At 46.2% G+C, this 23,017-nt stretch overlaps 1 protein-coding gene across 1 annotated transcript in view; it reads left to right on the top strand.

Moving 5' to 3' along the window:
• LOC143171905 (lens epithelium-derived growth factor-like) overlaps positions 1-23,017 on the top strand; it is a 59,003-nt gene that overhangs the window by 29,135 nt on the left and 6,851 nt on the right. Inside the window, 3 exon segments of the mRNA XM_076361082.1 lie at positions 2,039-2,155; positions 7,277-7,372; positions 7,756-7,818. Of these exon segments, the coding sequence (XP_076217197.1) occupies positions 2,039-2,155; positions 7,277-7,372; positions 7,756-7,818 (276 nt within the window).

Here is a 23,017-nt window from a genome sequence, read left to right as displayed (position 1 = left end):
CTATTTGGAGAAAAGGAGTCAGTATACTTTTTCACCATTTCCTTGTGAAGTAAAGTTGTAAGAATTTCAGTCCTCACTGCAGTAGCACCCAGCAGCCCTAGTCATAAACAAAAACCTTTATTGCATATGGCATTCTACAACTGCAGAAAAGAATGATAGCCCTTTACAACTGAAGAGAAAACAATGGGTGAAGGGAGCATAAAAAAACATGGAAGCATGTTCATCATCCTGATAGGCCATAATCTCTGCATCTGGCATAATTAACAGTTAACCTGTTTTTTTGTTTTGTTTTCTTCTTAGTGGGGGAAGGTAAATAGGTTCAAATAAGAATTTGATGCAAGGTAGTTGTGTGGGTTTATGGATATTTATGAGGAAGCTTTTGCTCATTTCGGGAGCAGCATATGAGGAAACAAAATTGGTTGAAAGTGGCAGAGGCAGAAGCTGAGACCTCAGTAGCTGATGAGGAGGGGTCCAAAACAGGGTGAAAGTAGGCAGCGAAAGGTCTTGAGAGCTAAAGGCATGCAGTTTCTCATGGAGAATGAAGAGTCAGTGGAAAAGTGATGTGGACAATCTGACAAGCTAGGAAAATGGATTTTTCCAGCAGTATTCAAAGTGGGACTGTGTACAGCCAGTACATTGCAGTAATCACTACACGTGGTTATGACTAGACTGGCAAGGTTTTTAGCTGTGTTGTTGGAGAGGAAAAGATGCATATTAAAGATGTTATTTGATCTACATATACGTTTTTGGTTTTTTTTTTTTAATTTGTACCTACTTAGAGAAGGCACAGTTTTTGGGACAGTAGCAAGGAAGACAACGTAGCTGTCCCCAGTGTCCAGAAAATGAAGGGTGAATAGAGAACTCTGGCCACATGCAGAATAAGTTAATAGTGGGATATTCAGACTGAGATGTCAGAATAACTGAATTTTTAATTTGGATGTGAGATGAGCTTAGAGTAAAGGGATAAGACATTAGTCATTAGTAGGGGATGATTAATTTTTATTTCACAGATTTTTTATTGCTGTTATTATTATTATTTTTAACTCCCTTCCCTAAGTATACTTTGTCTTGATCTTTGAGAGCTTCATTTTATGTTCAGCTGACAGAACTAGCTAGAATGTTCCAAAGGCATTATTTATACTTTGCAGAGGTAATTGTAATTGTTAGGGAGGTGGAGGGTAAAAGGGAGCTTGTGGCTTGGGTTTTAATTTAGAGCCACTTTCTCAACTGGAGGAAAAAATTAAGACTTGAGGGAGTTCTGCCAGTTTTGTGCAAAAGCTAAGATTTAAAAAGAGCTAAGATTTAATGATGAGAACATTATTCATAAAATAATCTAATTAAAAATAGTATTTTTGCCTTCTCCTCCTCTACTTCCATGTCTTTTCCTTTAATTCTTCAGGCTTTTGAAATGTTAACGTACTAATGTTTTCAGGAAAAGAATTATTGCTTTCTGCGCTCACTTAGTATTGACAGCTAATTAAAAAAAATGGATTTCTTGGCCAAGAAGAAGGTTAACCATGCTTTTTGGTATTATTTAAAATAAAAACTGTACAAAATTTTTAAATAGTGGATTTTGGTTTCTTGCATTTGTTGATGATGAATTGCTGATTGGCTTTATTACATTTATAGGTATATACGAGAATGCACTTGTGAAGTTTGCCATATGTTTGGAAAAGGTACCCCATGGTGGAATTTATTTCCGGTGTAACTTCATCTCTTGGCCAAAGATCCTGACAAGTCATGTTTGACTCAGAACTTTTCCATTTATTAAATTGCACTTCAGAAAATGTTCCCCTGCAGTATTTATAACCTAAATATAAGCTGCTGTTAGTGCATGAGAGCTTGAAAGGTAGATAATGAAAATACTGTCACTTCTCAATTTAAATTGAGAATTAATAAATTAGATAAGATGTTTTAACATTCTTGCAGCTTTAACCAGAGGTTACTTAGATCTTCAGATACAGTGCAACTTTTAATATCATTATTCTCTAGTTTAGGAAGGTATTTAGATTTCAAGTGTGATGTTTTTGTATTTTAGTCCCATCCAGCTGTTAACAGTGCTGTCAAAGAAACTATTTGTGAAAGTTGTCAAGAGCCTACTGAGGGCAATGAAGAAAAAGGAGAAGCCAAAAGGAGGAAGTCTGTTATTTTCAAAGTGAGTGGCTAAATTAATTAGGCTTGTTTTATCAGAAAATCTTTCAAGTTTAAAAATGTATTGCTAAAGTCATAATTACTTTAAATTAGCAGTGTGTCAGTGTTGTGACTGTTCTTTTTTCTTGTTTTCAGGCTTGAACATTCTAACAACATTTTTGTCCTTCTGTAGTGCTTTTCAGGTGCTGTAAATATTTGTGAAACTGAATTACTTTACAGATCTAGTTTTCTAAATCAGAATACACTTAATGAAAACTTACACAGCGTTTTCAGCTAAGTGAAAGGGGAAATGACTGTCAAGATTTAGTATTTCACAATTTCTTTCTGAAGGCTGTTTAATAGCTTGAACAGGTAGGGCGCTCTGTGACAATTTTGGCTGAAAAAACTGCAACAACATTAGATTCTGTCTAGGCTAAAAGACTACTCTTTCACTAAATAGATTTTTTTTTAAGAGTCAATTTAAATTACTACAAATCTTCATATGAATGCATGTAAGGGTTTTCATACTCCTATCAAATTTTTGTGTCGGGAAGTCTCTATCAGTAACTGGTATATGCTAGTTTACGTAGACAGTTTTTCTTTTCTTTTTGGCTTGCATAAGCATGTATTATTTTAAAATCCTACTGAAACTAGATTGTGTCCTTTTAAAATATATTGTACTTGAACTTAAACTGCATTTATCTGAAATGTTTGCTGTTTATTGCTGCTGTATGTAGTCTCTACTACAAGGGAGAGAGGGAAAACCTTTCTACTTCACTATGCATTTGGTATTACAGTGTAACAAACATCTTTAGATTTACATCCTTAATTTTTTTAGCTCTGTTCATGTGATGTACACATGCACTCACACACACATACATACATACACAGAGTATGGAAGAGAGGCGTGTGTTCTCTTTTCATGAAGGTGTTGGTGGTATGCGTGGTCTAAATAATCCTAAAAGCACAAAACTAGGTGAGGATGGTAGTGATACATCTGTAGTATCTCAGTTATTTCTGACTCATTTCTGGAAACTACTATATTACAGGATATCAGTGTCCTTTTATTTTAGGTGTTAAATTCTCAACAGTTTTAGATACTGCATTGATGGATGTTGTCAAGAGTTCTTTTATTACAATGAGTTGGTAGTAGGAAGGAGACTGTAGATATGTCAGGATTTCTTATTTTCTAGATTCTCTCCCAACTTCTTGTTGCTTTGAGGTTTTTCTTTAATGTTTCCAACCCATGTTTCTAAGGACAGTATGATTTGGCTTCTCTGCTACACATTAGGGGCACGGTTTGATAAGTAACTTCATGGTACTATTACTTAGCCTGTTGCTGCTGCTCTTTCCTGCCATTGTACTGTGCTGATAAAAGCATTTGTTCATTGATGTGAGGACCTGACCCTGCTTTTGGGAGTGGGGGAAACAATTTTATTTATTTTTCTAAGCTGGACTGCTTCACTGGGAAGCTGTGCAAAAGCTTGCGTGGTGCTGGGGATGGCAGTGAGCTTAAAGCCACAAGTATTTTTTCAAACTGTCTCAAGTTGGTGCTGCCAAGGTAAATGGGCAGAAGTACATGGAGATCCCTTTAAATGAGAAGATGGGATAATAAAAGCCTGAGGGACTCCTTTTCCATAGGCCTCTCTAATTAGTATTTTAATTAGCTAATCAAAGGCAAGTTAAGGACCAGTTTTACTAGCTGTCTCTCTCTCAGTGTGCGTGTATGTGCGGCTGTCTGTCTCTTGTGTGTCCGTCTCTTCGTTCACTCTCTCTCTCTAGTTCTGTCTCGTCTCTTGCGCGTCTCTCGTTCTGTCTCTCTCTCTCTAGTTGTGTGTCTGTGCCTGTCTCTCGTGCCTGTCTGTCTCTCTCTCGTGTCTGTCTCTGTCTTGTGGTGTCTGTGCCTGTCTCTCTCATTGTCTCTCTCTCGTGTCTGTGTATCTCATGTGTGTGTCTGTCTCATTGTGTGTCTGTCTCTGTCTCATGTCTCCTGTTCTGTCTCTCTCTAGTTCTTTCAGTCTCGTCTGTCTGGCTTTTGATGCGTCTGTCTCATTGTCTCTCTCTCTCTCGCCGCGCTCTCTCGTGCCTGTCCCGTTGGCTCCTGTCTCTCTCTCTCTAGTCGTGGGTCTGTCTCTCATCTCTCTCCCTCCCGTCGCTCTCCTGTTGTGTCCCATGTCTGTCTTGTGTCTCTTGCTTTCTCTCTCTCATCATCTCTCTCGTGTCTGTCTCTTGCGCCTCGTCTCTCATCTCTCTCTCTTGTGTTATGTGCCTGCCTCATGTTTGTCTCATTGTGTCTCTCTTGGCTCTTGTCCGGTGTCTCTCTTCTTGTCTCTCTCTCGCTAGTTGTGTGTCACTCTCTCATCGTGCCGGTCTCCATTTCACTCTCGGGGTCCGTCTCTTGCTGCGTGCCTCTTCCGCATCTTGTTCTGCCTCTCTTGTTGCTTGTATGTGTGTCTGTCTCATTGTGTGTGTCTCGCGTGTCTCTCTCATCTCTCTTATGTCTGTTTCTCTCGTGTGTCTCATTCTGTCGCACTCTCTAGTTGTGCTTGTGTCTGTCTCTCGTGTCTCTCATCTCATGTTCTGTCTCTCTATTTGTGTGTCCCCCCGTCTCATTGTGCCTGTCTCGTGTTGGCCTCATGTGCTTGTCGCCTCTCATTCTCTCTCTCTCGAGTCGTGTATGTCTCATGTGTCTCTCTCGTTGTGTCTCTCTCTCTCATGTATCTGTCTCTCTCTCTTGTGCGTCTCTTGTGCCTGCCTCATTGTGTGTCTGTCTGTCTCTCGTCTCACGTTGCCTCTCACGTTTTCTCACATTCTCTCTCACGTTGTGTGTGCCTCTCAAGCTCGCATGCTCTCTTTCACATTGTCTGCGTGTCTCTGTATCTCACGTTGCGTGTGCGCGCCTCTCGTTGTCTGTGTGCCTCCCTCCCACCTTGTCTCTCTCTCCCTCCCTCCACCTCGTCCCTCTCCCTTCCCACCTTGTCTCCCCCCCTTGTCTATCGCACCTTCTCTCTCACCTTGTCTCTCTCCCTACCTTGTATCTCTCTCCTCCCTCTCTCCCCCTCCCCGTCTCCCGTCCGTCCGTCTCTTGCCATCTCTCCCCCCCCCCGTCTCCCTCCATCTCCCCTTGTCTCCCCCCTCCACCGCATGCTCCCTTTCCCTCTCCCCACACTTGCTCTCACTCTCCCCACCCCACTTGGGCTCTCCACCCTGCCTCGATCTCTCGGCCCATCTCTCTCGGCCCCTCTCTCAGACTCCCTCTCACTCACTTTCTTTCTTCCCATATCTCTTTCTCAGTCTCGCTCACACTCTCGATCTCGGTCGGTGTCTCTCCCCCCGCAGTCTCTCTCCCATACTCTCTCTTGGTCTCTCTGCCTCTTTCTATCCGTGTATCTTGGTTTCACTCTCTCGATCTCTCTGTCTCTCTGCCTTTCTCTCTATCGGTACATCTCTCTCAGTGTCTCTCGGTCTACCCCACCGCTCAGTCTCTCTCTTGGTCTCTCTCTCAGAGCCTCCCTCAGCGCCTCTCCCTTGTTCGGCCTCTCCCTCGCTCACTTGATCTCTCCCCATCTCGCTCTCTTGGGGTCGCTCTCCCCGGCCCTCTCAATTTCTCTCTCTCATTCTCAGCCTCAGGATCCCCCCCCCCCATTTTCTCGGTCTCTCTCACATGCTCTTGGTCTCTCTCACACTCTCCCTCTCAGTGTCGCCTGGTCTGTCTCGGTGCCCCCCTCCCCATCTCAGTCTCTTTCTCTCTCTCCTCTCTCTTCATCTCCGTCTCCCTGTCTCTCTGTCTCTCATTAATTCATTCTCCTTCTCCCTTTCCTTCTCCCGGTCTCAGACTCTCTCTCCCTGACTCTCTTCCTCCCCCTCCCCCCGACTCTCTCCCTCTCTCTGACTCTTTCACGTTTGCACGCATCTGACTTTCTTGGTCTCCCTTTCGCAAGCTCTCTCACCCTCTCTCACCCTCTCTCACTCACCGCCTTGGTACCCCCCTCACTCTCCCTCTCCCCCCTGCCCCTGGTCTCTCTCTGTCTTGGGCTCGGCATCTCTATTTCTCTTGATCACTCTCTCAGTCTCTATGTGTGTGCGTGATTCAGCCCCCCCCCTTTTCTCTTTTGCACACCCCCCCCCCCGACTTGGACACCCCCCCTCCCGGTCGCAATCACACACTCAGTCTCCCTCTGTCTTGGTCTTAGCCCCCCCTCCCTCTCTGTGCTACCCCACCTATCTCTCTCCCCACCGTCTCTGTTCCCCCCCCCCACACACACTTTTTTGGTCTTGATAACTCTCTTTGCCTACCCGCTTTTCTCTCCCTCTCTTCTGTCTCTCCCTTCCCCCTAAATATTCTAAATATATATCTCTAAAAACCAGCTCTTCTAAAGGTTTTTTGTTTTGTTGTTTTTAAAGCACAGCATTGTCAAAATCCAGTTACTGATGATCGGTGTTACCGAATTTTAGCTCATAAACCATTAAATGCCTTGTTTGTAGTCTACTGCATTTTGTTTGTACACCTTTACATTCATATTGTTTGCACACCTTTACATTCATATTGTTTGCACACCTTTACATTCATATTGTTTGCTTGTTCTGATCCATGACTCTTATCCAAAGCACTACTTAGCAACAGCTAAAACATCAGTGTGCTATCAACATTATTCTCATCCTAAATCCAAAACACAGCACTATACCAGCTACTAGGAAGAAAATTAACTCTATCCCAGCCGAAACCAGGACATATACATAGATAAGCAGTTGTCCAGATGAATTTTTTAGTATTGGTATGAACATTTAGAAGTACGGATATGGAGAAATGTAATGATGTTACCACGAACATAAAATGGAATAAAATAAGTGCTGGTATAACTATTTTTTTTTTTTTTTAGTTCTGTCATGGTACGTTGCAATATTTTTGACCCGTTCTGACAACTGTCTGTAAATATGAAAGAAATGTAGAGAGCAAGAGGTACACATACGAAAATGAACATGTTTGATTTGGGGGTATTGATGTCTATCTAAAGAAGCAATGTGCATATATAGCCATAAACTATTTAAACCAAAAGTGCAAAGCAGTCTGATAGTTGAGTTCCTCTTTTTCACTTCTGTTTTTCTATAAATGAACTAACTCCATGTTAATTTTTTCCATTTTTAGTCATCAAGTAAACAGGATAATAATTTACCTACAGAAGACAAGGAGATGGATGCTGTCAAAGAAGATGATGTCCCGTTTGAAAAACTCAGTAGCAAAGTACGTGGAATGTTACTCTTTTTAACCTAAAGAAGTTAGCTTTAATACTGTGTACTTTGACTTGCAACTGTATCTTCAAATACTTAGAAGCTACAGTTGCTAGCACTGTGACTGTCTCGGGAGTGGTTTAAAATGTAAAGTTTCATATGTATTCAGATATATTTATACCGCTCATTGAAGCTAATGGGAATTAGAGATATCATCAGAGAGCAAACTTTAATGTAATGATATTTACTAACAGAAAGTGTCTTGATGTGATGAAATTTTTTGCCTAAAAGTCGCATATCAGAAGCTTCAGTTATGTGATTTCCCTGAGAAATTCTTGATCAATTAAACTATATCTTAAGTTTGCTAAGACACCTTATTTTTTCTTATCTTCATAGGATGTGATGAAAACAATTGATATATGCATTCCTAAAGTTGTTAGAAGAGGAAGGAAGAGAAAGGTAACAATATATTTAACTAACTTGTTAGAATCTGGATTGGAAGGTATTTTCTTATGGGATAGTCCGATTTCTTTAATAATAGATTGCGTCAGTTTATAGTGCTTTTACCTTTCCCTGTGCGCACCACCCCCACCCCCACCCCCCAGTTTGAAAGGGTTGTAGTAACTTCTGTTTTCCCAGAGGCCATTTTGCCACTCACAATTCTGTGTTTGAACTTGATGCAAAGTAGGGAGCTCCCATCTTTTCCTGGTTTAGTGTAAATAAGAAATGTTAAGGAATAAATTGTTGTTAAACCACTAACAAAATAATCTCTTTTGACCCCCTCCCAACATTTCTGTAACGTGTTCATAATACCGAATCAAACACTTGAAATACTGTCCCTTTTCACGAGGCTATGCTTGTGTAGTCACATCAATCCGGCATAAATCTGGCCTTCTTCTGAAAGCAGTGGTCCCAGCTGCTTGCACTTCTTGTGCAAGCATTAATGCTCATGTAGCCACACAGCAAGCCAGATCGGGGAGTTGATCTGGAATAAAGTGGGGTAAAGTCTAATTTTAAGTTGAAGCCATTTCCTGATTCAACTTGCTTGCATTAATGCTGGCAGCAGAAATGAGTAGGAAGGTATAACCATGGCCTTAGTGTGCTATGCCATGAATCATTAGCATACTGAATATCAGAAAGATAAAGAAAGATGCAGCATTTGTATGTCCTTATGAGAATTACTTCTCTTTTTTAAAAAACAGAGTTTAAATAATACCTTATTAAAAATCCAGCCTCCAACCTGGGACACTGAGGAGCCAAAAGATTGTGTGGGTGTTTTGGGTTTTTTTAACTTCCCAAAGGGACAAAAACCTCTCAGACGACACTCTGAAAGAGAGATCTCATTCTTGAACTTTTTAAACGCTTTCTGGTTCTTTGGCCTCAAAATGGCTTCCAGGCCCAAGATGATTTTCTCTGTCAGGCATGTGCAGCTCTGCTCAGATGAAAAAGGTGTTTGAAAACTTCTCCCATAAGTTCTTTAAAATGAATTAAGTTGGTTGTTTTTTTTTTTTAAGTCTGAGCCTGACCTTATTCATATAAAACTGGACTAATTGCATCCATCCCCATGTCAGTGGTATGAGCTAGAACTAGTTTTGATACTTTTGGTGCTAACAAGGCTACAAGTATATGTAGTGGACAAAGATGTACAAAGGGGTACATTTTCCTTAATCTTCCTTTTCTGTCCAACGTACTTGTAGTACGTGGGTCAGTCAGGTTTGTCTCTGTATGTTCTTGTTTATGTCTCCTTTGACCAGATACCCTTAAAGGAGCAGACACTCTCCTTCCACATACCCTTACAAAGACATGCAGCTAACTGCCCACACCAACACAAGTGCTCACAGCCAAGTTCTCTTGTCAACTACACTTGCTGTTTGCAGCCCATTCTTGTGTTACAAGACAAGAGTTTTGGCTACAAGACAAGAGCTTTGAACTGTGACAAGAATGGGCTGTAGAGGGGAAGTGTGGGCAGGTAGGAGAATTTGGCTGTGAATATTGTGTTGGCATGGGCAGTGTCTGCAGGTCCTTGCACAATCAAGAGAACAGCATGTTGGTAAAGATGGTTTTTGGCTGGTGAGCAAGGAGAGTGCCCAGAACTTCAGTCAGAGTGCAACAAGAATTAGCTGCAGAAGGCAGTTGTAGGCAGGAAAGAGAAAATGTCTGTGAGCACTTGTGTTGGTGTGGGCAGTGGCTGTGTGTCCTTTTTAAGTGAGTAGTTGAGATGAGCGCTTAGTGGTAGACACGAGTTTCAGCTGTCAAGCAAGGGGAAGCAAGGTGCTCGACTGCAGTCAGAGTGCAACGGAATGGGCTGTGGAAAGCAAGGCATATGCAGGAAAGAGAAGTTGGCTCTGAGGACTTATGTTGGTGTGGGCAATGGCTGCGTGCCCTTAAGAAGCACACAGTTCAGATGAGAGCTTAGCAGTAGAAGTGGGTTTTGGCTGGTGTGTGTGGGGAAGCCCAGAGCTTGGGTCGGAGTGTGACAAGAATTTACTGCAAAAGGCATTGTAGGCGCTCAAGAGAATTTGACTGCAAGATTGTGTTGGAGTGGGCAAGGGCTGGCGGGGAGGATAAGGGTTGGGCATGAGAGGGGTGGGCTGGTAGGGTAGGGTTTTGGCTTGGAGGAGTTGGTGTGCAGGGTAAGGGTTGGTCTTGGAGTGGTTGTCAGGTAGGGTATGGGTTGGGCTTGGAAGAGTTGGTGGGTAGGGTAAGGATTGGTCTTAGAGGGGTTGCTGGTAGGTTATGAGTTGGGGTTGGTGAGCAGGGAAAGGATTGGGCTTGGAGGGGTGGGTGGGTAGGAGAAGGGTTGGAGCTGGAGGGATTGGGTAGAGTACGGATTGGACTTGGAGGGGATGGTCTTGGAGAGGTTTGGCTTGCTTTGAGGGGTTGGGTGTGGAATGGTTAATGGGCTTGGGAGGGATGGGCTTGGAGGGGTTGGTGGGAAGGGTAAGGGTTGGGCTTGGGGGATTTGGGGTTAGGGTAAGGGTTGGGCTATTTGGGTTTGGGCTTGGAGGGTTTGGCGGGCAGGGGTTGGTGGGAAGGGTAAGGGTTGGGCTTGGGGGATTTGGGGTTAGGGTAAGGGTTGGGCTATTTGGGTTTGGGCTTGGAGGGTTTGGCGGGCAGGGGTTGGTGGGAAGGGTAAGGGTTGGGCTTGGGGGATTTGGGGTTAGGGAAAGTGTTGGGCTTTGACAGGTTGACAGGCAGGGTAAGGGTTGAGCACTGAGGGGTTGGTGGACAGGGTAAGGGTTAGGCTTGAAGGGACTGGTGGGCAGGGTAAGGGTTGAGCTTGGAGGGGTTGGCAGCGGGGCTTGGAAGCATTGGGCTTGGAAGATTTGGTGGTTAGGGGAAGGGTCAGGGTAAGAGGGGCTGGCATTTGGGTTGGGTAAAGTGTTGGAGTTTAAGGAGTTGGGGGGTCAGGCTGAGGGTTGGGCTCAGAGGGGTCGGCAGTTAGGGTAAGGGTTTTGGTTAGAGGGGTGCGGTTAGGGTAGAGTGTTGGTGTTAGCAAGTTTGGTGGTTAGACTAGGCCTTGTGTTTAGAGGGGTTGGGTTTTAGGCTAGGGGTACGGGTTAGGCTTGGAGGACTTGGCAGGAAGGGTAAAAGTTGGGGTTGGAGGGGTTTGCGGGTTGGCTAGGCCTTGGGCTTACAAGGGTTGGTGGTTAGAGATGTTGGCAGTTAGAGGAGTTGGGGTTTAGGCTAGAGGTTGGGCTGAGAGGGGGTTGGTGGATAGGGTAAGGTTTGGGCTTAGAGTGCTTGGTACTTAGGGTTAAGGGATGTGCCTGGAGGGGTTGGGCTTAGAGGGGTGAGCAGCTAGGTTTAAGGCTAGGTCTTTGAGGGCTTAACCATCTGGATATGGGTTGAGCTTGGAAGGCCTGGTGGATAGGGTAGGGGTTGGGATTGGAGGGATGGGTAGACAGGGTAAGGGTTGGGCTTTGAGGGTTTGGGTTTGGAAGGGTTGGCAGGCAGAGTTAGGGTTGGGCTTGGAGGGGTTTGCTGGCAGGGTAAGGGTTGGGCTTTGAGGGTTTGGGTTTGGAAGGGTTGGCAGGCAGAGTTAGGGTTGGGCTTGGAGGGGTTTGCTGGCAGGGTAAGAGTTGGGCTTGGAGGGCTTGATGAGTGTGGATGGGTTGGGCTTTGAAGTCCTTCATGGGTAGGGGGAGGGTTGGAGCCAGAGGGGTTGGCAGTTAGGGGATGTGTCAGGGCTTGGAAGAGGTTGGTGGGTAGAGGAAGAGTTGGGGTTGGCTATTAGTGGAAGTTTTGGGCTTGGATGGTGTCGTGGTTTAACCTCAGTCGGCAACTGAGCACCACGCAGCCGCTCGCTCACTCCCCGCCCCCCCGGTGGGATGGGGGAGAGAATTGGAAAAGCACAAGTGAGAAAAACTCGTGGGTTGAGGTAAAAACAGTTTAATAATTGAAATAAAATGATGATAATAATAATATGATAATAATAATAATACACAAAGCAAGTGATGCACAGTACAATTGCTCGCCACCCGCCGACCGATGCCCAGCCAGTCCCCGAGCAGCGGCCCCCCCCGGCCAGCTTTCCCCAGTTTATGTACTGCGCATGTCGTCACATGGTATGGAATGTCCCTTTGGCCAGTTTGGCTGTGCCCCCTCCCAGCTTCTTGTGCACCTGCAGCCTTCTCAGTCGGTAGAGCATGGGAAGCTGAAAAGTCCTTGGCTGGTGTAAGCATTACCTAGCAACAACTAAAACATCGGTGCGTCATCAACTTTGTTCTCATCCTAAATCCAAAACACAGCATTGTACCCGCTACTAGGAAGGAAATTAACTCTGTCCCTGCCGAAACCAGGACAGATGGGTTGGCGGTTGGGGTATGTTTGGGGGTTAAAGGACTTGGAGGTTAGGCTAGGAGTTGGGCTTGGAGGGGTTGATGGATAAGAAAAGGGTTGGGCTTGGAGGGGTTGGTGGGTAGGGTAAGGGTGGGCTTGGAGGATTTGGGGTTGGGGTGAGGGTTGGGATTGGAGGGGTTAGCGTATAGGGGAAGGGTTGGAGAGATGCATTGGGCATAATTGGCAAGGTTTTGGTAGCAGGGGCAGGCTGCAGGGATGACCTGTGTAGGAGGAGGTCATGGACTGCCCTGTGCTGGTCATAGCCAGTTCCAGCTGGCTCAACAACAGACAAAATGGACTGACTGCGCACCAATACTGAACCACTCAGATGACTTTACAGCACCTCTGCAAAAACATATTTAAGGGTGGCAAATGCTGGGAAAAGAATGCCAGAGCAAGACGACCGGCCCGTGGGGAACCCATGATGGAGCAGTCTGTTCCTGAAGGACTGTACCCCGTGGAAAGGATCCACGCTGGAGCAAGGGAAAAGTGTGAGGAAGGAGCGGCAGAGACGAACTGTTATGAACTGACTGCAACCCCCCGTTCACCACCACCCCCTGCACCGCTTGTGGGGACAGGAGATAGAAGAGTCAGGAACAAAGGAGTGAAGTTGAGTCTGGGAAGAAGGGGTGGGGTGGGGGGGGAAGGTGTTTTTAGTTTTGACTTTGTTTCTCACCATCCTACTCTATTTTTAATTAGCAACAAATTAAATTATTTTTCCTCAAGTCGAGTCTGTTTTGCCCGTCATGGTAATTGGTGAGTGATCTCCCTGTCCTTATCTCGACCCATGAGCTTTTCCATCTTATTTTCTCCCCTTGTCCTGCTGAAGAGAGGGAGTGAGAGAGCAGCTGGGTGGGGGTCTGGCAGCCAGCCAAGGTCAACCCACCACAGTGTGTATGTTTATTTGTATTGTATACCTCTGTTTGTTTGTGTGCCTACTGGGAATACATGCTTAGCCTTGCTACTGGTTGGACCTGGGGACATGGAGCTGCGGCAGCCTCGCTTCTCTCAGGCTGTCGGATTCAGAAACCCCTAACATTGGGGACAGAGAGAGAGAGGGAAGGCAGAGAGGTGGGGAGAGAGAAGGGGAGGACAGAGAGAGGGCAAAAGGAGGGGCAGAGAAAGAGAGGCTGAGAGAGAGAGGCAGTGTCGTGGTTTAGGTCAGGACAGACTAAACGCATGCATTAATTACTATGCAATAATTGTATCCACGTGAAGGAGTTCGGCAATTTATTGCCTCTGTGAAAGAGTGATTATTAATGCATAGAACCCTATCTCAAATGTCTACAGGGACAATTTTGTTTTGTTCACTATCTATTCATAGCCATGGAGATGTCAAGCTATGCGTCCATAACTGACCAGCCATTATGACTGGTAATTCCACTCCTTGGACGTATGTAGCCCACGCAGGTTGTTTTTTCCACCTAATTCTTAGAAGTGCCCTCGCATCTTAGGTGTGCAGCTCACAGCTAAGTACTTCTCCTATTGAAGTATTAGGAAGATGTAACATACGGGCTCCGCTATCCCAATGTTTTCCTTCGCAGATTAACCATACTTGTTCATTATTAGTAAAGTGGCCAGTTGCATACTTTGGCAGGTAGTGCCCAAAGAGTCATTCTGAACACCAGTAGAAATAGATACGTTTTTCATGACTTCCCAGGTCTGTCTTTCTATTCAGTGCAATTGGAGGTGAGCCATTTCTAATCGGATAGCAGCTTTAGCTAGCCCCTCAAGGCGCTGAGAGGTTAGTTGTCCAACCAGTTGCAGCTGGGCTTGGAGGGCTTGGATATCCATGGTGTTTAGGGCAACTCCTCCAAGTCCTAGCATTCCTGATATGTCTCTTTTAGTTCTTCTGTGGATGCCTTGTTCAGGGAACATGGCATGTTGAATCCTTATAATAAAAGGCACACAGGTGGTACTGTGTCAACTTACATTCCAGTCCCACTTGATGTGGTACTCTTTCTCTTATTGGATTACTCCAAGTAAAGTTTGCCACTTGCCTACGGTAAACATATTGGAGGGTGGTGTTACAAATTGTGGGGTTCACCATGTTCTTTGCCAAGATAATATTGAGGTTAATTCACTAGTGTTGGTTTGTGTTTCTTCCATTAGATAGGGTCTCATATTTAAATTCTAATCTTAGATTCTTTTGGGTACATTTATAAATACTTGTGAAGTTGGTGGTCCAATTAAGTCTAGTCATCATACTGGTGAGAAGTCCTTTATGTTCACTAATATAGCCTACATACCAGGCTTCATTTTTACCTGCTCTGCTCTGGCTGCTATTCTGAGTTAACTGGGTTGTATTATCATTAGGGATTATTATACAGTATCACATTCCCCTTCAATTTCCTACCATACCGTGAATCCTCCAAATTTTTTTTTTTTTTTTGTTACGGTTCATTTCATATGATTCCCTCGCATTCCACGGTGGCGAGGTAGCTTGCAACCAGCACTGGGGGGTGGTTGTTTGTGCCACTGTTAAGGTCAAAGTCCAGACTGCTGTCCATACCAAAATAAGGTTCATCTTCCTGTGTATAATGAGGTTCACAGGGGGTTAATTACAGCCAGTGTGTGTGTAGGTACACATTTAATTTCTCTGTTTTGTAATATTACTCATGCTGTATGTCCCAGTCCATGTGCAAACACTACCCCCCCAACCGTGTTTTCCCTTTCCCTAAAGGGGGTGACAGCCCAAACAATCATGTTTCCCATCCAATCGTGGCCTGTCACGATCGGAACCTTGTCTCCAGCTACTGTTCTGACAGGCTGTGAGCAAGAGGTCCCACTGGAATATTAGGCTTCAAAACTAGCTAAGGCCTCCGATGGGAACCAGAGGTGTGATGAAAACTCTTCAAGGGCAGAAGTATGGTGTGAGCACCAACTGGGTTGTGTCGTCGCTCTGGTATGCAAACTGCTTGTGCTTAATTAGGAGTAGGTAGGGGTATCAAGGCTAAAGTACATCGATGGCCATTCTTACGGCTTGGACTTCAGCGAACTGACTCAATTGTCCTTCACCTTCATCCGTTTTTATCACCCATTGGACAGGATTCCAAATGGCAGGTTTCTATCTTCTCTGATTGCCAATAATTCGTCAAGAGCTGTCAGTGAACAGCTGGCGCTCTTCTTCAGATAGCTTGTCATATCCTGAGGCTTCTTGAGCATGTGGTAATACCCTGGCTGAGACCCCAAAATCACGATTTTTCAGGCCATTCCATCAGCTCTTCTATCAGGCCCGGACATCTCTGAGCCCACTGGGTAATCGGGGCTGTCCATTTACTCCAAGTAGCACTTGCCACATGATGAGTCGAGGGCATTTCTCCTTTCAGCATCCAGTGAAATACTGGTAGCCAAGGTGCCAGCAGCAGTTGTGATTCTGTCCCCACCGCTTCAGATGCTGCCCACGTTCCCTCATAGGCGGCTAATATTTCTTTTTCCGTCGGGATATAAGTTTTCGTCAGCAGCTTGGTAGGCTCGGCTCCAGAATCCAAGGGGTCTTCCTCTGGTCTCTCCTAGTGCTTTCTGCCATAAACTCCACTGGCTTTTTTTGTCCCCTGCTGATGTGTATAGTACGTTTTGGACATTTGGACTGGTTCTGATGGGCCCCAGGGCAACCGCATGTGCTGCTTCTTGTTTTACCTGGTCAAAGGCTTGTTGTTGCTCGGTTCCCCACTCAAATGAGTTCTCTTTTCTGGTGACTTGGTACAGTGGGTTCACAAGCTGACTGTATCTGCGGATGTGCATTTGCCAAAATACTACCATTCCAAGAAACATTTGTGTTTCCTTTTTATTGGTTGGTGGTGCCATTGCCACAATCTTGTCAATCATGTCAATAGGAATGAGATGGCACCCATCTTGCCATTTGACACCCAGAAAATGTATTTCTTGGTGCAGGTCCTTATTCCTCTTGATCGCAAATCCTGCATTTAGTAAAATTTCAGTGATCTGTTTGCCTTTGCTATACACCTCTTGGGTGGTGTTTCCCCATACTATGATGTCATCAATGTACTGTAAGTGATCTGGGGCGTTGCCCTCTTTCAAAACCTTTTGTATAAGTCCGTGACAGATGGTGGGGTGTGTTGGATTTACATGGCAAGGTTTTGGTAGTGGGGGGGCTGCAGGGGGTGGTCTCTGTGAGAAGAGGCAAGGGGCTGCCCTGTGCCAGACACAACCGGTTCCAGCCAGCTTGGCAACAGACCCACTGCAGGCCAAAGCTGAGCCAATCAGCGAAGCTGGTGGCGCCTCTGTGAAAACACGTAAGAAAGGGTAAAACACCACATGGCAGTATGAGAGTAGTGAGGAAAAAAAAGTGTGAGAAACAACACTGCAAATACCAAGATCAGTGAAGAAAGAGGGGGAGGAGGTGCTCCGGGCAGCCGAGAAGATATTCCCCTGCAGACCATGAAGAGACCACAGTGGAGCAGATATATCCCTGCAGCGCATGGAGAGGACCACACCAGAGCAGGTGGATATTTCCTGAAGGAACTGCGGCCTGTGGAGAGCCCATGCAGGATCAGGTTCTCCTGGCAGGAACTGTGGCCCATGGAGAATCCATGTTGGAGCAGATTTTTTTCCTGAAGGTCTGCAGCCTGTGGAGAGGACCCATGCTGGAGCAGGGGAAAAGTGTGAGGAGGAAGGAGCGGCAGAGAGGAACTGTTATGAACCTCCCGTTCCCCATCCCCCCCGCGCTGCTCTGTGGGGCAGGGGGCGGGGGGAAGGGAAGGGGGAGGTAGAGGAGCTGGGAATGAAGGAGTGAAGTTGAGCTTGGGAAAAGGGGGAGGGAAGGTGTTGTTTTAATTTTTGTGTTTGTTTCTCACCATCCAAATCTATTTAATTGGCAATAAATTAAATTAATTTTCCCCAAGTTGAGTCTGTTTTGCCCGTGGTGGTGATTAGTAAGTGTCTTTGTCTTGACCCATGAGCTTTTTCATCTTGTTTTCTCCCCCAGTCCTGTTGAGGCGGGGTAGTGAGAGAGCGGCTGGGTGGGCATCTGGCAGCCAGCCAAGGTCAACCTACCACATGGGGCTATGCTTCCATCCTTGTGGCAGACAGTTCCAGGTGTATTGTACTCCTTTCCCAGTATAGGCAAACTGTCATTTACACTCAGGTGTCAGGGGAATTGAGAAAAAACACGTTAACTATGTCAATGGTCTCATGCTAGGCAGCATTCTTCGCTTCGGGTTCATACTGTAGTTCTAGCATATCTGCTACTGCTGCACTCAAGGGTGGTGTTACTTCATTCAAACCTCAGTAGTCTGTGGCTGATCTCCTTGTTGGGTTTTCACACCGGCCAGATGGGGCTGTTGAAGGATGAATGGGTTCAAGTAACCACCCCTTGACTTTCAAGCTCTTTGATAAGACTATATATGGGACCGAGCAAATCCCTTTTGGTCCGATATTGCTGTCGGTGTACCATTTGGGTTGCCACTGGCACCGACTGAGGTGATGCCTGTAGCAGTCCTACTACTGATTCTCCCTCTGAGAGACCAGGTAGTTGAGGTATCAAAGGTGTGTCTATAGGGGTATGTGGAAGGCGAGTGTCTGTTCCTTTAAGGGTATCTGGTCAAAGGAGCCTCACTTCCTTGTGCTTCAGGCGTTCTTCTCTTATATGTTTTTTTTAAAACTGTCTTAAGTTATTGGAAAGGAGTTTTAGTAAAGACAATTGTGAAGCTTTCAACATCGTTCTACTTTACTAATAAGAGCTAACAATTAATCTGGACGATATGCAGTTAAGAGTATAAAAGCCTTTTCTTCTCAAATGACAAATTCCTTTATGTTACACTGTCCAGTAGTGCTTGAATTACACTGCTGTGATACATGTTCGGTTAAGTGGCACGCAGATGGCAAAAGCTGATACTCCTTCTAATGCCACAGACCATAGTATGCATGATAAACTTAACACTGTTAGAGAAAAGGTGGAAGTACAGGCTTCCTCAAAGGATGGAAGGTAACATTTAAGAGGTTATTCTACATGCTGTTTAACAGCTTTTCACAAGGTAAAAAAGTTAGGATTTTTAATTTCACTAAATTTTTTATTCTCACTTTCTCTCCTTATTTTCACTTTTTGCAAGAGCCCTTCTCTTCAGGCAACAACAATAAAATAGATTCAGAAAACATACACACAGTAATAAATTTTACCCTTAAACTTGATACTTGGTCATAAGAATACTATCTTTGAATATTTCAAATAGCCTAAATGTTTTGATAGACGGGTGAAACTCTTACAAGACTGCTTCAGGCATCATTTGCGTAAGGGTATGTGGAAGGAGAGTGTCTGCTCCTTTAAGGGTATCTGGTCAAAGGAGCCATAAACAAGAATATACAGAGACAAACCCGACCAACACATGATAAGGGAGGTTCTGATAAGAACAAACCTGGTTAGTCACCCTAATTGGTAAGGATATGTGGGGTGTGAGAGTGTTTATTTTTTCAGGTGCATGATAAGGAAAGGGAGGGAGACAAATACAGAGAGTCATAAAATCTGACCAATTAGCATTAACAAAGACAATAACCAGAAACAAACCTGGTCACTCACACTAATTGATGGGCTATTGAGGAACTGCAGGCAAACCCAGGACTTTGCAACTGATAAGGATGCAAACCTGTGGGTCCAGGAGGGGGTCCAGGAGGGGGTCCAGGAGGGGTTCGGTGGGACTATTCCAGCTGATGAGACAATGTCCAGGGGAAGGGGGAGCAGGGAGGAACAAAGAGGGGGGTTAGACAGAAAAGGGTATAAAAGGGGCCAGTCGCATGTAAAATGGGGCCGGTCAGTACGCTTGTCTGGCTGAGCCCTGCTCCTGATCACCACAGTCTGTCCTATCTTCTTATTAAATCTTTTCTTAACTCTCTCTCTGTGTAATCTCACTCCCTATCCCCTGTGTATGTGTTCTGCAAGGGCTAAGTGCCAGCTAATGGTGAGACCTCTGTGAGTGGATTTAGTGCTAGCTACTGGAGTCAGACCAAGGGTGTGGGTGCCCCTGGCCTGTGGTGTCAGCTACTGGAGCAAGTGAGGGTCCTAGCATCAGTAGTTGGAGGGGCCATAGATCTCTGGATCTAGGGAGGGTCCTACAGACTTTGAGCCCGGAGTGCCAGCGTACTGGGTCTCGCTGGGATGGAGTTAACTTTCTTCATAGCACCCAGTATGGTGCTGTGCTTTGCATTTGTGGCTAAAACGGTGTTGATAACACACTAATGTTTTGGCTATTGCCGAACAGTGCTTGCACAGCATCAAGGCTGTCTCTCCAAACCCCGCCCCCCGCCCCCCCTCCCCCCAAAGGCCAGTAGGCTGGATGGTGGGCAAGAGGTTGGGAGGGGACACAGCCAGGACAGCTGACCCCAACTGACCAAAGGGATATTCCATACCATATGACATCGTGCTCAGCAATAAAAGCTCAGGGAAAAGGTGTGGATGGGGGGGACAGTAAATCCTGTTATCCTCTGTAACATCTTCATCATCCCTTTTCCCAACCCGGCTGGAGGCAGGGCTTCCCTATGGGAGGTTTATTGGAGCCAGTTCTTCCAGGAGAAAGGTGTAGGAGGAGTCTTCCACTGGTGGGGCTGATGGCGTGAGGCCATTCTCAGCCTGCTGTGGCTTGGCGGATGTCCTTTGTTGCTGTTGGAGTTCATGTACCTGGGTGGCCAGCTCCCTGGTGCTTCTGCCATGCCACCGGGCCATGTCCTTCCCTTGCTCTTACAGCCATGCCCACAGAGCTCCGTGGGTCACTCTGGGGCATCTGCTCCTTCAGTCCATCAGCAGGTGGCACCGGGCCCCCTTGTTCTCACATGGCGGCCACCCGTGCCTTCACAGGGGAGGAGGCAGAAACTTCACAGATGGAGTGCATCACCTACTTCCCCCACCAGGGCCAAGGGGTTGGTTCCTAAGATCATCCCAGCCATGGTACTGGCTAACCAAGGGGGGGCCCCCCACGAACCAATCACTTCCAAATGGCCTGGGTCACCCCCTCTTGGTCCAGATCGATCAAAGGTGGGCTGTCTGCCATGCCATACACCACTTTGACCACCGCTCATTCCCTTAACCTCTGAATCCCTTCTTCAGCCATATGCCACCACTTCTGGATGCACATATCCAGAAGGTCCTCTTTCTGTAAATCACATCCTCTCACCCCAGCAAGCAGTCTATGTCACAGATTAGTTTCACCACAAGATCTGATTGCACAATCCACAGCTCCATCATTGGACAGAGACCCCCAACCATGGTGCCTCCTGGTTATCTAGCTCTAAGCTGCTGGCGCCCACACCCCAGAACCTTAATAGCCAGGTTAGCAGGTTTTCTTATACTCCCTGCTTAAAATCAGCCTTTAGGTCTCTGTGGTGGGTTGAACTTGGCTGGCCGCCAGATGCCCACCAAGCCACTCTGTCACTCCCCCTCCTCAGCAGGACAGGGGGAGAAAATAAGATGAAAAACTGGTGAGTCGAGATAAAGGCGGTTTAATGAAAGAAAGCAAAGGCTGCGCCCAGAAGCAAAGCAAAAAAAAGATTCATTCTCTACTTCCCATCAGCAGGCCACGTCCAGCCACTTCCTGGGAAGTAGGGCCTCAGTATGCTTCGGAAGAGAAACGCCTTAATAACGAATGCCCCCCCTCCCCCCCTCCTTTCTCTTAGCTTCTATTGCTGAGCACGGTGTCATATGGTATGGAATATCCCTTTGGTCAGTTTGGGTCAGCTGTCCTGGCTATGTCCCCTCCCAACCTCTTTCTAGCTACAAATACATGAACTCCAGCACTATGAGGGCTGCTATGGGGAAAGTTAACTCCATCCCGGCCAGACCCAATACAGTCTCAGAAATCAGCACTGTGTAAAGATAATATGGTTTCAGTTTCTTCCTCTCTTCTTCCAATGTACCCCCAGAGGTGGGTGGGCCACCATGATCCCTGACACTGTCATTCCCCCCCTCCCCACGTTTGCATTAATCATTCTGTTCCCTTCCTTTTCCATTGCCTAGTTTGGACTAAGGGGGCAACTCCAGCTAAGTAAGCCATTACTGTGCTCTAGAGCGGCTGCTCGGCTTTCTGCTTCTCATACCCGCAGCTGGCCTTTACAACTCCATTCTAAAAGAGGCCAGCATGCAAAGGCACACCCCCACATCAGTGTGCTGCATTTTTCATCATTTCCTTGTAGGCATGTGGTGGGTTGACCCCAGCCAGCAGCAAAGCACCCACCAGCTGCTCACTCACTCCCCCTCCCCCCCGAGAGATGGGGAAGAGAATTGGAAGAGCAAAACTGAGAAAAAACTTGTCAGTCGAGATAAAGACAGTTTAATAGATGAAGGAAACAAAGGAAAAAAACACATGATGCAAAGGCAACCACTCACCGCTTCCCATGGGTAGACCGATGCCCCAAGCAACGGCTACCTTGGAAAGACTCCCCCCTCCCCTCCCCTCCCCACCCCCACCCTCCTCGTTTTTATTGCTGAGCATGACATTATATGGCATGGAATTTCCCTTTGGTCAATTTGGGTCAGCTGTCCCGGCTGTGTCTCTTCCCAACCTCTTGTCCACCCCCAGCCTACTCCCTGGGGGGGGGGCGGGGCAGTGTGGGAAACAGAGGCGGCCTTGATGCTGTGCAAGCACTGTTCAGCAATAGCTAAAACATCGGTGTGTTATCAACACTGTTTTGGTCACAAATGTAAAGCACAGCACCATAAGGGCTGCTATGAAGAAAATTAACTCCAGCCCAGCCAGACCCAGTACAAGGCATTAAAGCCTTTTCCCAGTTGGGTTGCCAATTCTTTCAGGCTCGGGTTTCAGTTCCCAAGCCACTGGAGGATGCATCCAAACCAGGCACTGAGCCAAAGGCACCCATTCCTCATCCCATCCAGGTACTGGAGGTTCAGGAGTCACCTCCCAGGTTCCCTTGCTCTTACGTTAGAACAAGTTTCAAAATGTTTGTGCTATCCTACCTCAAGTAGGAGTACTAAACGTACTTCCTGCCAGACTCTTACCCCCGAGCGCCCACCCTCAGGATCTGCAAGATTACACTCGGGGCAAACGAATTTGGCAGCTGTAGGTGGTCTCTGCGTTGTGGACATTTGTTGGATGCACTACAGCTGTACAATCCTCTTTTCACAGTCCAAAGCTTCCTTCGGATCCCACTTCTGACAGCATTTTTAGTAATGTCATTGTTTAGGTCTGGACAGACTAAACGCGTGCATTGATTACTATGCAATAATTGGTTCCGTGTGAAGGAGTTTGGATATTTATTGTCCCTGTGAAAGAGTGATTGTTAATGCAAAGAACATTACAAAGTTACAGGAAAAGTGGCTATCTCTACTTCCCCTTACCTTGCTGACAGGAGCAGCAGTTGTCAGAGGTTGGGAGGAGTAGGGTGCTGAGGGTGTCCGTTCTGGCCACGCACGAGCATGGTCCCAGGCATCCCCAACGGCAGAGTCATGCTGCCCCCCTTCGGGCTGAGGTGGATGTGTTTTATGAGGTGGAGAGCACCTTCCAGATTATTTCATCTTTAGTTGTTGTTGGACCGCTCTGAACTGTCGCTCATTGATTGGTGTAGCGAGTCGCCAGGCAAATATTCTTGTATAAGTTTAGTTCTGCTATTTCTGCCAATTATGTGGGGTTTTTTATAACACCTGCTTCGGTGTGCTTCATCTAACAAAAGTTACAACCCTAACAACTACATAGCAACATGCCGAAGGTCAAACAGTGGGCCTCCAACATCAGTCTAGTTATTCGAGTGATGTCAGCTCAGTAGGCCAAGACAACCAGAGGAAGGCAGAGAGCACAGGGGGCAGAGACAGCACAGGGGTTAGAGGGGGGGGCCCAGGGGGGGCAGAGAGAAAGAG

This window comes from Aptenodytes patagonicus, chromosome W (genome assembly GCF_965638725.1).
Source record: "Aptenodytes patagonicus chromosome W, bAptPat1.pri.cur, whole genome shotgun sequence".
Taxonomy (NCBI): Eukaryota; Metazoa; Chordata; class Aves; order Sphenisciformes; family Spheniscidae; genus Aptenodytes; species Aptenodytes patagonicus.
This window is presented reverse-complemented; position numbering and strand designations above follow the sequence as displayed.